Genomic DNA, 16,102 nt, shown 5'->3' with positions numbered 1-16,102 from the left:
GTGAGTGAGTGCGGGGGGGGGGGACGGGACGGACGCCCCGCGTGGGGCGGGTGCGGGAGGCTCGAGGGAAACTTCCACCCACCCGCCGCCGCCGCCGCCCCGTGGGGAGGCCCGGGCCGGGGGTTCGGGAGGGGAAGGCGCCTCTCGCTCGGCGGAGAAAAGGCGCCGGTGCTGCTGGCTGCAGGCAGGGCGCTGGGCTTGCGGGGAGATGCCTCCCGGGGGCCTCCCCGGCGGGGACAGATGAGGTGTTGTGGCGAAGTTTGCTTTCTCTCTGCCGGCACAAGCACAAATAGCTGCCGGCTTCCCCAACAACCCCCCCCCCCCCCCCAAAAAAAAAAAAAATCGCAGGGCGTTTCTCGGCGCGGCGTGCCTTCGCTCCCTCCCGTTCGGCTTGGCCGCGGGTGTTAAAGCCCTTCCCCGAGCAGCTGGTCGTTCCCCGCGGCCGCCGCGGGGAATCCCTTCCCCGGGGCTGGGCTGGGCTGGGCGGGCACCGGGCGCCCGCAGGGTTCACCCCCAGCGCCGAGCGGGCAGCCGGCTGCGATGCGCTCGGATGACATTTGCCGCCGTGGTCGGGAAATACTTATTCCCTTAGTTTTCGGTTCGCCTTCGGTGAGAGGGTGTAACAGACCTGCTTTTGCTGCGCGGAGGAAAATCCTGACAGCAATGGGGAACGGAGGAGCGGAGAGAAGTTTGGAAGGGGGGGCGAAAGGGTGAGGCATTTTTGTTTTGTTCTGCCTGCATTGTTTGGGATTTCTCGGTCTCCTTCCTCCAGCCCCTTAGTGGGATGAATTATTTAGCACCCTCGTTTTCAATTCAGCCCTAAAGCTTGCAAGGGGAGGCTTTCGTGTCTAGAAGGAAAAAGAGATGGTAGGTCTGTAAAAATCACGTCTGGCACAGAGCAGCCCAGCTGTGATCTCTGGTGTGCGCTCTGCTGTTCTGCCTACGACAGCCAGGCTCACGCTGGAGATTCCCCTTCTTAACGGTGACCTAACAGAAAAGCCTGTTGTTCAGTATCTATTTTGCATGAGCTACTATGCTGTAGCAGTCACCGCTTCATTCAGCTCAAGAGAGCGAGCGAGAGAGGATAAGAGGATTCCAATTTAATTAGCAGTTTGTTAAAACCAGTCGGCTTTGGTCACGTGTTTATAATTTTAGAACGTATGTCTTAATTGCAGTAAATTCTGGTGTTGTGCATAAAGCGAGTGCCACATGCTGTTTGCGGCATTGGCTGTGGCAGCTTCGTGTTTCTGTTTTTTTTAATTTACTGCAGCATGTGTTTATTTGTGCAACGGCAGATTTTTGTGTGTGCTGTGGGTATTTTGCGTGAAGCAGATCTAGGAGATCTAGGAATTAAAGCATATGCTGTGGAGGTTTTTATTACCCAGGGAGCTGCGAGATGTGTCTTTTTTATTGGAGCATATTCAGGTTGACATCTTGAATACCCAGATATTGTTCTGGTTGTTTTCAATAGTAGGACTTCTGTGTGGTTTTAGCATCTTTACCGGAGTCTGAAATACTCTAAATGTTGAGGCCTTCCTCGCTCCTTCTCCCCCTCCGTAATTACTCTGGTTGTTCTCAAACAAATAGGAACTATCTCGCAATATCCCTGAAATCAAACACCAGCAGACTGTACCCTGTCTTCTGCCTAGCTAACTGAGTCACTGCCATGCTTTGTGCTAGATTAAGCTGTCGTAGTATTGCTGCTGGTTGAATATGGAAGATCCCCTGTGTATACTGTGATTTACATTACTGTAAATAGGGTAATTGAATTATAGCTTCTCTGCAATGTCTTGTTCCTCTCGTGTTATCAGAGATCAGTCAACTTCACCTGGGGTGCTAGGCAGGCTTCTGCCTAAACGTTTACTCGAATTAGACATTTCCACTAACTCTTGTAATTGGATAAAGAACTACTTTTGTTTGTTTGTTTTTAAACCCTGTATTGTTGAGGAAGCCCTGGGAGTCTCTGAAAGCAAGACAGCATTAGGTGTTAACACACATTCCACCCCCTCTCCAAAAAAAAAACCCCAAACCAACCAACTTGAATAGCAGGTTACTGAAATTCTGCTTTGTTGCATGAATTCCTGTATCAGAGGAGAAAAGATATTCCGAGGTTAGCTATGGGGTGCATAACACTAAGAGATTTTTTTGCCTTTTATAGCAGTCAGGATTCATTCAGGGCCTCCACTTGCTGGACAGAGAAGGGAAGTGTTCTATGGACGCTGCTGTAGTGGGTGGAGAAGAGATAATGAAATGAGTTATCTGTCAGCCTCTAATAACTTGATTTGAAGATCTTAATTGGTGAGGATGAAATGTGCAAACTCACGTAGAGCTTTCGTTGTTTGCGAGGATATGTTTTCTCCAAGGCTTGCCTGCTTTCTACCGCTGCATAGGTCTTTTTCTGGTTCATAACTGCTAATATGGGATATTTGTTTCTTAGAACCTATTTTAAATAAGCTGCTTTCTGCCCTCAACTTCAGCTGACAAACAGTTTGAAATCCAGGACGTGTGCTTCTGTCACTCCTAAGTCAGTATGAAACCTCAGACAGAACTGTGACCTTCAAATATGACCTAAGTCATGTATTTGCAAACACATATCTTTATAGAACTGGCATTAAAAAAAAAGAATAGGGAACCCCACTCAGGTCTTACAGGATTCTGATTTGAGATTAAAAGGCTTTTCCATGAGCTCCTGCTGTCACTTTACCTCTGTCAGAACACTAGAGGAGTTTAAATTTTTGTTCATTTCAGCTCCCTGTTACTTTTGCTCTCAATGTTGACAAAAGATGCAAGTATTTCTCTGCCCTTCCAGATAGTTTGTGCATACCGAAATACCAGCTGATGATGGAACATGCCATTCTTGTTGCTTTCGAAAAGGCTTTTAGAATTTGATGGCTAATAACAAACAGTTGAGTATAGTTTTTTTAGTACCGTTCCTGGTATGTGTGGCATTTTATGTTTTCTCCTGGTTAGTGGTACTTGTTTATATTCATGCTATTAAAAATATTGACAGTTCTTCATTACGTTCGAATATGCAGCTGTCTTAATTTTTGTAAATAACTTCACAGTCTATTCGGTGAAATTTACTAGCTTTTTCCGTAATCTAGATTTGTTCCTAAATAAACCGCAGAATCCCCTACCTATGTATATTTTGAAGGCTGTGGCTTGTACGCTACTAAACATGAGTCTGAGGTCATAACAACCCTAAAGAAAATTTGATGAAAGATTGCCGGTATCCAGCCAGAGGTAGTTGTTACAACTACATATTGATATGTCACCTACTAATGACAACATGGCTCTTTTCTGACCAAGTTGCAGTATGTACAGTACACAAATCTGTTTGGTTTTGTGTTGCATCACCTCAAACCTACTTACTTTTTCGTACTTGCTCGGTCAGTCGACAGAAGCTATGCCCAACGGGTTGCTGCTGAGGAAAAATGTACTCTTTTGAAAAGTCCTTATGTGGGCCCCCAAAGTTAGATGATGTGGCTGCATGATCACCCACAGTGCTCCGAGATAAGAGAAACTCATGTGTCTGAAGGATGCATCTTAGCCAGAAGGTAGTGTAAGGAGAATGTTTCTAGGTAATGTTACATGAAGATGAAATTTTCTATCAAGATGAAATTAAGCTGAAGGCTCTTCTCCTAGTAGTTTTAAAGGATATCACTTGATTGTATTTTATGAGCTGCCATGTGATACTGCTTTAGAGGGTTTTGTCTTTTCAAAAACTGTGATGGAAACTAGTAGCAAGTGTTCTCTGGACCTTTTGATTTATGTTCCTTAAGGCTCGAAGACCTCTTTCAACATGATCTCCTAATGCCTTGTATTCTAGTGATTTGATGCCGACAAGAAAGAACATTGAGCGCTTCATCAATGTTGTTTTCTGAAATGATAGCATTTTCTTCCGCACTACTGATCTAACCTGAGACCCTCTAGCTTTTGGTATTTTCTGAGATTTTGAGTCTAATTTGGTGATATATTTGTAAAACATACAGGTGGATGATGATATTTTTTCTAAGCACTGTATGAATATGCTGAAATACTTTGCAAACACTGGGGTTTTACAGCTTCTCATCTTGATATTTTAGTGTGTGCATCGTTCTGTAGAAGAGAGTCTAAAAGCTGAAAGACACTGCGTGCTGTCAGTGCAGGGATGCTGAATGTCAGCTGTGGGGCAGGAGTGGGCAGTTAAGCATTTTGTTTGCTGAAAAGTAAGGGATGTAGGATTGATGAGCAGGTTTTCTTGGCATAAAAATTTGAGTATTTTGGTAAAAGAACTTTTTAGCACTCTGACAGCCTAGTTTAAAATGCTCAAAATCAGTTGAGTCTTGTATGTGGAGACTGCCTTGCTATTAAAAGGGTAATCACATTTTATATATTGGGTAATCAGTAGTTTACATCTAGAATGTGGATGTTGAAATAGGTGAAAATGTGTTTATTTAAACCCTGTGAAATCCTTCAAGCCTACTGAAATAGTAAAAGGTGACATCCTGTACTAGAAGGAGACACTTTCTGCAGTGTTTCAGCATGAAGAATCTCCGAACAACTCGTAATTCTACGTTAACAGTGTGCCAAATCTCAACAGTAGCATACCTCTTAATGTTATGAAGTTCTGGTCCTCCTTTCCTTTCTAGTCTCATGTATACTGCACTAGATGATGGAGGTGAATCAGTGTAAGCTGTCTGGAGATAGACAACTTTAGGCACCTGTAAGGCAGGTAGATAAGATTTAGCATTTTGCCTATACTGTACTCATCCACCCAATTTGAAAATTAGCTGATGGTCCTGTGAAAAATCTTGTCATCTTTTGCTTGTAGCAGCTGCCTTGCCCTTGGCCCGTTTGGACATTCCACAGATTGTATCGTTTTTCACATCCTTTTGAACATCTGTCTTGCGTTTAACTTCTCCGTTTAAGTGTTGTCCTGTTGTTATTCCCAGAGGAGTGGAAAGGCTACCTTTTGGAGAGTGAGGCATTTGAGACTTATCTCCATACTTTAACTCTTATGTCCTTGCATTAGATTGCTAGGTATTTCTAATCTCTTTTCTTCATACCTAGGCTTTGTTATGCTGTACTGCTCTTGTATTCTTTTAAGGCAGGAGTGTTGTCAGAATAACGTTAGCAATACACTGTGCTGGGTTCACTAATTTTGGCTGTTACCAGATGTAGGCAAAGATGATAGCTGATGGTTCTGTGTTCTGAAGCAGGTTTTGATTTTCTTAAAATTAGGCTGAGGTAACACTCCCTCCACCAGATAGAATCTAATAGTGGTTAAAATGCATGTACACTGCTAACTGTTTATTTTGTAACCTCTGGGAAGATGGGGACAGTCACTCTAGTGACAGAACTGTAGGAGTCTAGGTAAAAAAATCTCATGATCCTGAAACCTGCTCTTCTCTAGCAACCGACAGCTTTGTGTTAGCCCCAATTCTGTTTCTGGTTCTGTAGCACCTCCCTTAGGAATAAGAATGAGTAGTGGGGCTCGACCTTGGCATGCCACTGATAGAGACCAGAACTGCCTTGCAGACTTGCTGGTTGGCATTTGTAACATTTGTCATCTTTTATGACTTAGTCATCATCCTTTGCGTTCAAGGGAGATGGTCATTTCTAGTGTGTAGCCATCTCATCCTAAGGTGCAGCCTATAATAGCTCAGGTGAGCCACATTCCCGAAATGCCTTTTTCTCTCTGTAAAAGGTTTCTGGGTGATACCATTAAACGAATGTGTCTATATCATATCTATAAAATGTGGAGTTAGATTAAATGAATCCCACGTGTCAAAAAAAAGAGAGTTTGCTAATGTCTGCAGGGGAGCTAGTGCAGGAGCCTGCCCACTTCCAGGCACATGGATGGACTGTACCAAGCTTGTTTCATTAGCTTTGAGTACCATTTGCATCTGATGCCAGGCAGTCTGGTTGTAGCAGGTATGCAGAAAAGATTTAAGCAGAAAAATTTGCTTAAGACAAAGAAAGGCTGTCTGTTAGACAAAACCAGAACCCCTGTCAATCTCTAGATGTGCCCTGCTAACCACCTACTTTGGTGCTAAAGAAATCTTCCTGCGTCTGGCCCCTGAGAATGCCTAAGGAAATGCAAAATCCTGGTAGTTTTACTGTTGAGGGTTTCATATTCTTTTATTAGGTTTCTGTATCAAATTATTTGCTTATTAGAAGATCTAGAAGCACTCTGTACTCTTTGGATTTCTGTGCTTTATATCCTCCCAAAGAAAGAATTCCAGGCTCTTTCTGACAGGGACAGGACATAAACCAAAATGTACCCCAGAAAAAGATATTGAAGTAACAAAGGCAGAATAAGAAATTCCAACATGGGTGAGCAGACACCTTGCTCGGTGTTTTCTTTTCAGTACATAAAGTGCCTGACTAAATCTCTGGATGACTCCTGCTCTTCTGCATCCCTTTGGCAACCTTCTTTCTCTCCTTCTTAAACCCTGGATTGGCTGCAAGACACAGCGAGTGAAACTTTGCTGATAATTTAATTCCTTTCCCGACCAGTCACTTTTTCTCTCTTTCCTAAAATACAGCTGGTAAAAGGGAGCAACTTCTTGAGGAAATAAAATGAATGTACTAAAGTAATTTGTCCAAAAGTCTTTTTATCAATAACTGACCTTCCAGCTTGAGGAGTTGTCCAGCTGTCCAAAAGGGAACCTTTTTTAATGTTGGCAGTGGGGGCGGGGAGGGAACGCATAAAAAAATAAAATAAAAAAGAAATCAGCGTTCCACAGCTATATCTTCAAATCCATCTTTTCTTTAGCACCCTAGATTTGCAGAGTAGAGAAATGAGGGGCTAGACAAGAGGGAATCTAAGGTTTGTTTCTTAGAGTACTCTGGGGAAGGATACTCCACCGGCACTGCCGGCGTTAACCCAGAAAATTAGTGTGGGGAGCAGTTGCCTTCATCCAGGGGATGATGCATTATGCACATACCTCCTGTGTTTCCTGGATTTTCAAGTGGGTGATGTCTGCCTGAGGCACACCGTTGCAGAGCTCCGGAGGGAACGCAGCTGTGTCATTGCTTGAAGAGGATTGCACCTTCAAAACAGGTTTTAAGAGAACAGCCTGGTGGCTCCTTCTCACTGTCTTCTCTGTCTGTCTTTCCGTTGTAGCCATGGAGTAGAATGGATTCTTTATTTCCTCTTTTTATAGTCTAGTTAGCCATTTCCCTTTAAAAAGAGGCGATGTGACTTTCTGTTGACGTTGTTGTGAAATCACATGGTACATGGGAACCATCTGAGTAAAAACTCCTCAAGCCTCCTGACAGAGTGAACAAAAACCTCTAGATTCTGCCTGGCAAACGGCCAAACCCAATGTTTTGCAAAACTATCTGTAGACCTCGGTTTCTGTTTCACAAATTCCACCTGAAGTTGTAACTCATCATCTTAACAAGGCATTTCTGGGTTTTTTTTTGTAATTGCTTACGCAGCAAGGAAATTACTCCCTTTCCCTGCCTCGTGTGTGTATATCCCTGACTCACGCTTACACATGATAGTCTCTCCAAGTGGATATGGCTTGAGTGTTCTTTTCATAGGGTTAAAACCAATTTAATGTCGAGTCAGCTGTAAAATGATTGTTCTAGAAATTGAAAAATCTGAAATTTAAGACTCTGAAAATGCGTTGTGTTTTGGAGAGAGAAATAAGAGGTGAAAATTGTCCATTATGTTTCTTTATCAGCATATGATAATTGGAGCATGTGGAGAATTTTCATTTGTCAGTATTTTTCATGCTGCTCCCTTGCTAAAATAATGCTGCAGAATTCCAGAGTTTTTCCAGAAGGCATACATGCTGTTTATTCAGTTCCAAGTGTGTGTGTATTTAAAAAAGAAGAAAAAAAGAAATGGACAATATTTACCTTGTAGACCAGGAATTGTAATCCTGCTTGGTTCTGACTTATTGAAAGGAAGTTGCTGCAGTTTTGCCTTATTTCTGTTTCCTTTTCCAGGCTGATAAAATGTCATTTATTTATTGTCATGCTATTTTTTATATTCTGTTACTGTACTATGTGAACAAGACTAACAATAGACAAGAGGAGTGCTCCTTAAATACTCCGTAAAAGTTTGTAAGATTTTTCTGAAATTGGCAAAGTTACAGAAAGCAGGGGCTGCTTTTTTTTTTTTCTTGATGACACAAGTCCCTGCAGCTAATAATTTTAATATTCTGAATATAGCTGCTTTCATTTCTTAATACCTTTGTACCCACTTGCATTCCTGTTCACAGGGGTGGAATTGTTCCACTACATACTGAATAGCTGTGTGGATGAAATGAGGAACCGAGGAAGAAAAATAATAGAATTGTCTGTAGAAAAGAAGAAAAGCTAAAATCAGGTGGCAGAGTAAAATAATAAGAGATATGGGAGCATGTTAAGATTGGATGAGAAAAGGTGGTTTAGTAATTTGCTAAATGGGGGAGGGGACAGTGGTTTTAATGGTTATACTCGGAACTAGCAGGAAGTCATGAGTAAAGCAAACACATGCTTACTGACTTGAACATTAAATAGAGCGATGCTTACAAAGAGGAGTAGGGATATTCAGGGGTCCGTTCTGCACTTTCCTAGCTGAAAAGAGTGAAGTTTCAAATCCTGTGTGTTGAAACTGTTCAGCCCAAACCATATTCCTTTCTTTTCAGGCCTGCAGGGCAAGATGTTAATGTTGACCTAAGTAACTGTGAAGAGAGGGCAGGAGTAAAGCTAGTAGTACTTCAGTATGTTGTGCTTAACCCTGTATTAAAACAGAGACTTCAAAAAAAAAAAAAAAAAGTTTAGGGAAGTGTGAGCTTTCCAGGGATTATGTAATTGTACCCAGTTCAACTTCTGATTTTAAAATATTGTGTAGGTTGTTGCATTATTAATTGGTGGCTTCCCTGCACCACTTTATCAGTTGGTTTGTTAGTTTTGCCATATTTTCTAACAATCTTAAAATAGTGCTTAAATTAGTTTTGTTTTTACTAAAGGCACTTCTTAGTAGGACATTACTGAGACTGACAAATGAAGTGTTTGTTTTTGCTTTGGTCACTTGAAGGCAGCAGTGGAATTGAGTTTGTTTTATGTGGTGCAGCTTGCACTTCTGGGACTCCTTGGGAAAAAAGAAAGAAAAAAAAAAAAAAGGAGGGAATTGAGTCGTAAGTAATTGGAGGTCTTTATTTGTAGCAGTAGTTTTTATATGCATTTGCTTGTTATATGTGGATTGGAACATCTGAAGTATGGCTAGCATTTCTCCATTTCATTAAGAGAAACCACGGAGCAGTGAGAGAGTAAAGTTTGATCTCGGCTTAGAAAATGGCTTACTCTGAAGCTCTGCAGTGTCAGCAGCAGCCATCCCCAGAGAAGTTTGGGTTTTGTTGAGAACTGACAGCCTTTCCTCCTCAGAGAGGCATTCCTAAACCCCAGGGAATCCCCTCCCGTAAAGTTCTGGAGTAAGCAGCGTGGAGGAATAATAAGCACTTCCTTCCTTTCTATTTTCAGTCACTGAGCTAGAAAGTATCCACTACTGCTGTAGCTCATGCTCACAAAACCCTGTGCAGCGTGGTCCTCTTTTCCTCACCCTCCTCCCGAGTCTTCAGTTCTTCTGCAAGGGGAGGTTGTGCAGCAGGTTTCAAGCTGAAAGACAGTTTAAAAAACTGTCACCGGGAATGTGGCGTACTGACTGGATTATTCAGTTTCACATTTAATGTAAAATTCAGTATTAAGTTATCCACAGCGTTTTCACATGCTCCCAGATCAGGCTTGCTTCCCCCGCCCCCAGCTCTTACAGAGTGTTTGTTTAGCCAGGAAGGCATGGAGAGCAGCTTGACGTTTTGGATCCTGAGAGGCATTTTGGAGTTGTTGGAAGCATCTCACTCCTTCCTCTAGTTTCATGTAAACAGCTTCGCTGGCTGTTGCGGGAGGGAGGAGAACCTTTCGACTGTGGGAATGGTGGCCAGCAAACAGGAGCGGTGTGTTGGACGTAAAATCCTTTTGGTGGCCAGAGCCGGAGACATTTTGTCAAGTGGCCCGAGTGGTGATAAAGTAACGAAACCTTTCAAAGAACTGCAAATGTTTGTCGCAAGGATCTGTACTCCTCTGTGTGTGTACTTTCAAGAGAGGTACTTCTCTAACAAATCTGAATTTTCAAATGATGATTCGAAAACTGTAATTTTAGTCAAACTGAATAACTGTTTCCAGTATCCTCCCCAGTTACTTCATTACAAGCTTTCCATTTGTATCATTCTTAAAGTTTTGTTAAAAATAAAAAGCCTAGCATTCAGCTTTTTAAAAAAATTGTAATATATGATCTGAATTCAGAAATATTCCTCCTGAAGGTTATTGATACTTAGGAAGGAAAAATTCATGCCTGATGGGCTTAGTTAAACTTCTCTTTGGGAGAGGTTTGAATGAGACTGTTTCTTCAGTCTCTGACTCAAATTGCAGTCTTAAAAAGAATTCAACATCAGTCATTAAATAAATTCTGATAAACTCACTTTAACATCAGTGTTTTGCGTATTGCTTAGTAAAATCATGGTGGAACGAAGATTGTTCTGACTCCTGATGGCAGGTTTCTTTCTGCTTTTGGCTTGAGGCTACATGTGAAATAGGCAGGTATGTTACATAGGACAGTAATCTTATTTATTGCTGTTTTGCATTTATAAAACTACAAGTCAACACATGAAAAGGTAGTGACTTTCATTTTAAAATCAGACCTTCTTTTGTAATGCCAATGATAAATTAAACTCAAGCACTCCTAGTGTGAGTTTTAATTTAAGCTATTCCAAGGTGCCCTGTTGTAGAAAGAAGAGCAGCATTCCCCAAAACACACAACTTTATTTCTGTCAGAGGCACTTTATAACTTTCACAGCTTTCTAGCTGCAATTAGCATATTCTGTCATTGCGAATGGGTTTACTGCATTATTCTAATTTCTGGGGTAGCATTAAAATGTATACACAGGACATGTGAGAAGGAGCTGCAAGATTATTTTCAACTGATTCCACATACGGCATGTGAAAGCTCCCTTCAACTGATGTGCCTAATTCAAATGAAGGATGAGATAATGCTGAAAAGGACCAGGAACCTACACATTGGCTGTCTTCCATTCCTACAGTATGCATCTAAGTTGACCATAAATTGTTTTGTATAGTTAAATTGGCTACGTAGGTTCTTGCAATGTGGTGCCATTATGAGGCATTCAGTTGTTTTAGGATTTGGCAGAAACCCAGTTTACATATGTGCAGAGAAGCAAAAAATATCAGCTCCAGAATGTGTGTGTTTCATCTGTAGCCTGAAAGGAAAGTCACTGTATAGTTTGGGGGAAGAAAAAGCTTGTCTGTTTAAATTAAGTATGTGCTGTTTTACGGAACTATTACCTACAAGATCTGTACATGCTTGAGAGCTACTGAGCTGCATGAGCAGATAAGATCTTTGCCACCAAGCCGCAGAAGGTACTTGTGGACGTTGGTAGCTGGGCATAGGAGGAAGTGACGGTTGTGCCTCAGGGGTCAGTCATAGTTCGGTTTTAGGTACTTTCTAGAAAAGGGAAGCTACAAAAAAAAGTCTGCAAGAAAGCTTCAGGGAGCAAAGAGGAAAAATGGCTTTTTCTCTTACTCCCCCCCCAGTGATCACAGTAGAGAGCATGAGGAAAAGCAAGAGTAAGAAAATTTGGCAGAACAGTCTGTGCATTATATCTAGTTGAAGTCATTGTTTCCTATTTAAAAACACTGATATTTGTGTGTATTTTTTTCCCAACTTCCTATGCATCCTATGGAGTAGAACTGCAGATTCCCTGAAGACATGCAGGGGGAGGGTCCGCTGTAGACAGGCCCGTTACGTATCTACTTCTTTTGTGGTCAAATGTCATTTATGATTGTAGTAATCATTTTCTTTGCTTCCACGTTGCATTAAGTTCTGAAGAATTTTGCTCACACTAAAAGGAAAGCTAAAAATATCAAAGCAAGACCTTTAAACAAGGATAAAAGAGTAAATATTTGTATATCCTGCTCTCTGAACAGGTTTGGAAGGCAGAATTCATTTTCAGTCAGGTACTGAGAGCAAGTACTGCTATCAATGAAACTATTCTTTCCTGTATTGTCACAAAATGGTATACATGACCAGAGGATTTTCATCTTAAAGAGCTACTACAGGAAAAGTTTCAGAACTGAATAAAGCACAAGGGAAGGGTTTGGGGTGATGTAACAGCAGTTTTTGTGAAAGGTCATAATATAAGTTACATACTAACATGCAAGCATAGTAATATTTGCATTGCATTTTTTCAAATATGGTTGACTAGTGTGTTGACAGCATCCATGTTAAACACCTGAAAAAAATCTCCTTAGAATTATTAGATATTGCAAATCTGAGCTGACTAACCATAACTAAATTGTATTTTCTATCGGTGTCCAGCCTTGCTCTCTAAAGATTCCCTTGTCCCAAAATTTATTAGAGGGATTTGAATCTGCCATTGGAAAATGGATACTGCTGAGGAATCTGATTCTTCCTAACAGACTGGTTAGTGCCATGGTGAACACTGATGATATCAAGGCAGTAACCAAGTTCCTAAGACATTCAGTAACAGATTATTTGAAGGTAGAAGCTTGCTGTGGCTGCACAAAAGTAGCAGCTTTCAGGCTAGGAAAGCTTACTTTAAGTTACTCCTTGTTTTTTATGGTAGTTGAGCTTTGGCTTAGGAAGACATGTTCACAGACATAATAAGAAAAATGCACAGTATAATTTAGGCTTTACTTGCTTTTTTTTCTGGGAATAGTTCAGAAGAACATTTCGGTGTGCTGTGGCCTCCTGCAAGCCTCCCTCTTTCGCTGCTGGCAGGAATCAGTTGGCTTTAAATCCAGATCTCTGTGTCTGAAGGACCACAGCATTTGTCTATCCATTTTTCATCTGACCCTCAGTGAAATGCAGTATGCTGTGGAATCCGATTCGTATTTCAAGATTTCTGTCCTTTTCAGTTGGATCCCTCTGTAGAGGTTTCCTCTTTTCTTTTTTCTGCAGGGAATCTGGCGCATCCCCGTGGATGAGATCGACCGCCCCGGCAGTTTTGCATCTCATATGAACCGCTCTATTGTCTTACTGCTCAATGTGCTGTCACAGCTAAAGGATTACAACACCTTGCTGAAAGTCTCGTCTATGCTACAGAGAACCCCTGATCAGGGAAAGTATGATATATTTATTTTAATCTGTTACTTTGTAAAGCTTTGAGTATATTTGGTTCAATTTGTAACTATTTTATTTAAAGATGTTCTTAGTTTTGGAAAAAAAGTGGTTAGACAGATTTCCTCAGGAATATAGTGGAATGATGGGTAATTTTTCTCAGGATTAGAGTCTAGAACTTCTCTGAATTTCTCTTGAAACTCGGAGCAGCCATACAGCTGCCTTAACAGACTTGCAGAGGTTTTCTGTCATGCGGAGGGATTCGCTGGTGGAACAGAGCATCGTGACTTCTGCACCCCTCTGCTGGCCTCTTGCATAAGAGCTGTGTCCAGTGAGGGAGGTCACAGCCCAGGCATCCTGCCTTCCTGTAATCCTTGACAGACCGAACAATGGTTATGTGCTTGTTGGCAGCTGATGCTATTTAAAAAGCTTATCCTATTCAGGGGTGATCTAATTTTAATTGCATTAACCTTATTTAAGAAAAAAGAAGCCATTTAATGTGAGCTATATACAGATCTGTATCAATGTGAAGACCAAAATAAACATCTAAGGAAAACATTGAAGCAATTGAGGTAAAATTCTAGTAGCTTGCCGAGTGGGAAATGTTGAAATTAGTCTCTGACAAATGCTTAAGAAGTCGAACTGAAAGATTGATGGCAATAAGTTGGAGGCAATGAAGGTTTCTTCATGTGTTTTTGAGTGTGAGTGCATGTGACTTTGCATAGATTGTCGTATGTCTGGGAATATGTCGCCACATGTCCAGCAAGCTTGAAGCCAAAAATACTTTGACTTTTAGCATATCAGAAGTACTGGACCATAGAAGGTTTAAATTCTGTCCTAAGCAAGCCCACAGTTGTACTAAAAATATTATGTTATTTATAAGTCTAGACTGAATTTAACAAACAAGTAATTGGACATGTTGGATCAGCCAGTGCCAGCTATGGTGAACTATAATCGTTACAGGAACTTATAAATGCAAATATGCTGGGTGTGTCTGGTATATGCCTGTAACTACCCTATTTTTAAAAATAGGGTGTTTTTAGCTGAACTTTAGTTATTACTGAAGTAATGAGGAGCCAGTTTTTTGTATCTTTTTGCTGAAAAGCAAACCGTAAAATTACCAATTTAATGTAATACTGTAGAGAGAAAATAGGCGTTTTAAAAATGTTGGCTTTTTGACTGAAATAGTACCCTTCAAAGTTATTTACTTGATTTTTAGCCCTCAATAAAACCAACCAATTCTGACATAGAAGTTCAGTTTTCCATCAAACTCAGTTAGGTGGGATTGATGGCTGGAAACATTTTCCTTGAAAGTGAACTAAAGCATTGTGTCAGAATACACAGAAGTTACAGTGCTGTAGAAAATTAAATGAAGCTGTAGAATGAATAAGTTTTACATGCACAATATTATCTTTTTACAATGCTAAATAGGAATAAAGGTATTGCCACACCAGTGTTTTAGCTCTAAAAAAAACTTGATTCAAAGACGACTGATATGACCAACGAGAAAGGATTTGCTCATGTCCTTAATCTCCCATGCACGGTTTATCCAGAACATGAAAATCACCTGACAGTTCCAAGATAGCTTTGTGTGACTAATACTCTTTTTCAAGAAAAGGTTTGAACAAAAAGCTGGTATTTGAGGGGCACAGAAGGCTTGATACAAGAAAACTGTAATTCTGGTTGTCTGTTTTGCTCTCGGTTTGATTGGTTGGTTTGTTATTGTTTTGGGTTTGGGGGTTTTTTTTCTCCTCCCCTCTGTTTGTAGATAGCGCTCTTTTGCTTATGCACATCATCTTTGATGATTGTGGGGAGGGGCGGAGGGGAGGGAAGCATAGCTAAAGTGTAATATTTCAATATACAACTGTATATGTTTTGTTTGCTTTCTTCTAACTTGTTTTAAAATTGTTGTGTTGGGGGGTTGGTGTTGTGTTGTGGTTTGGTTTGGTTTTTTAATGTCCTGGTTCTTGCTTTTAAAGTCCTATAAGATTTTGGCAGTTAGTTTAATTTCTGTTCTCTTACTGTGGCACAGGAAGTACTTGCGTGATGCAGATCGCCAAGTTCTGGCCCAACAAGCCTTTGTGCTTACAGTGAAAGTGTTGGAGGACACTCTCAACGATCTGACGCAGGTAAGGCAGCAGTGTGTTTAATGGCCATTGATTTAGTAATTAGATTTTTCTAGGTTCAGTTTACTCTTCATTCCTTAGATCTCCTGAGGCTGAAGGGCTACATTACTATCACTTACTTCTAATACCTTTTGTTTATATGCAACCAGACAGAAAACTTTCTTCCAGCATTGTTGTTTTTCATTTTTGAAATCCAGGAACAAATGCAGTTGTTGAGAATGGATTGCAGTAAGTTTGGTTTGACTGTCCCTGGAATTTCAAATCAGGGTAGTTACATGGAGTATAAGAACAGCTACATTTTCAGGTGGGGTCTATTGGAGATTTCATTTTAAAATGAACTAAGATTCCTCTTGCAAAACAAAACCAGACAACTAGATATGACATGCCTAGCCATTTTTAACTGCTAGACCTTGACAGCACCACACCTACTATTACATTTAATTATAATCTAGATTTAATTTTCAAAAGTCATATAGAGACCAATCAGTTTCCAGGTTAAGATGACTGGAAATTGGAAGTTTATTTGGCAAACACATTCAAGGAAGAGCTTGTTCCTAAGGGTTTTCCAAGTTAACAGAGTATAGGTTTAACAAATTAAGTGAAAACATCCTTAAGAACACTGGAACTCTGTGTATGAAATACTTCGTTCGTAAATCTGGATGGAAGAATTGTATCACTAGCGATTTTTGAAAGAAGAGATGATGTACTAAGGTTTTCTACCTTTGGACCATCACCAAAGTAAAGGTCCAAAAATTAAAATTCTATAGCAGAGTTTAGCGTACTTCTTGATCTACTAACAAGAAGAAAGTTATGTAAGAGCAACCAAAAGGAAGATTCTTAAATT

General features: G+C 40.7%; 1 protein-coding gene across 5 annotated transcripts in view; it reads left to right on the top strand.

The window, feature by feature from the left end:
• The window catches only part of CABIN1 (calcineurin binding protein 1), a 121,125-nt gene that overhangs the window by 73,841 nt on the left and 31,182 nt on the right, over positions 1 to 16,102 (top strand). For all 5 annotated transcript variants that reach the window (XM_049804401.1, XM_049804397.1, XM_049804399.1 and 2 more), the window contains exons 31-32: positions 12,974 to 13,137; positions 15,165 to 15,261. In XM_049804401.1, the coding sequence (XP_049660358.1) occupies positions 12,974 to 13,137; positions 15,165 to 15,261 (261 nt within the window). The remainder of the gene's footprint in view (positions 1 to 12,973; positions 13,138 to 15,164; positions 15,262 to 16,102) is intronic.

Source organism: Accipiter gentilis, chromosome 7, assembly GCF_929443795.1.
Source record: "Accipiter gentilis chromosome 7, bAccGen1.1, whole genome shotgun sequence".
NCBI lineage: Eukaryota > Metazoa > Chordata > Aves > Accipitriformes > Accipitridae > Astur > Astur gentilis.
Note: the sequence above shows the minus strand (reverse complement) of the source record. Positions and strands in the feature narration are given on the sequence as shown.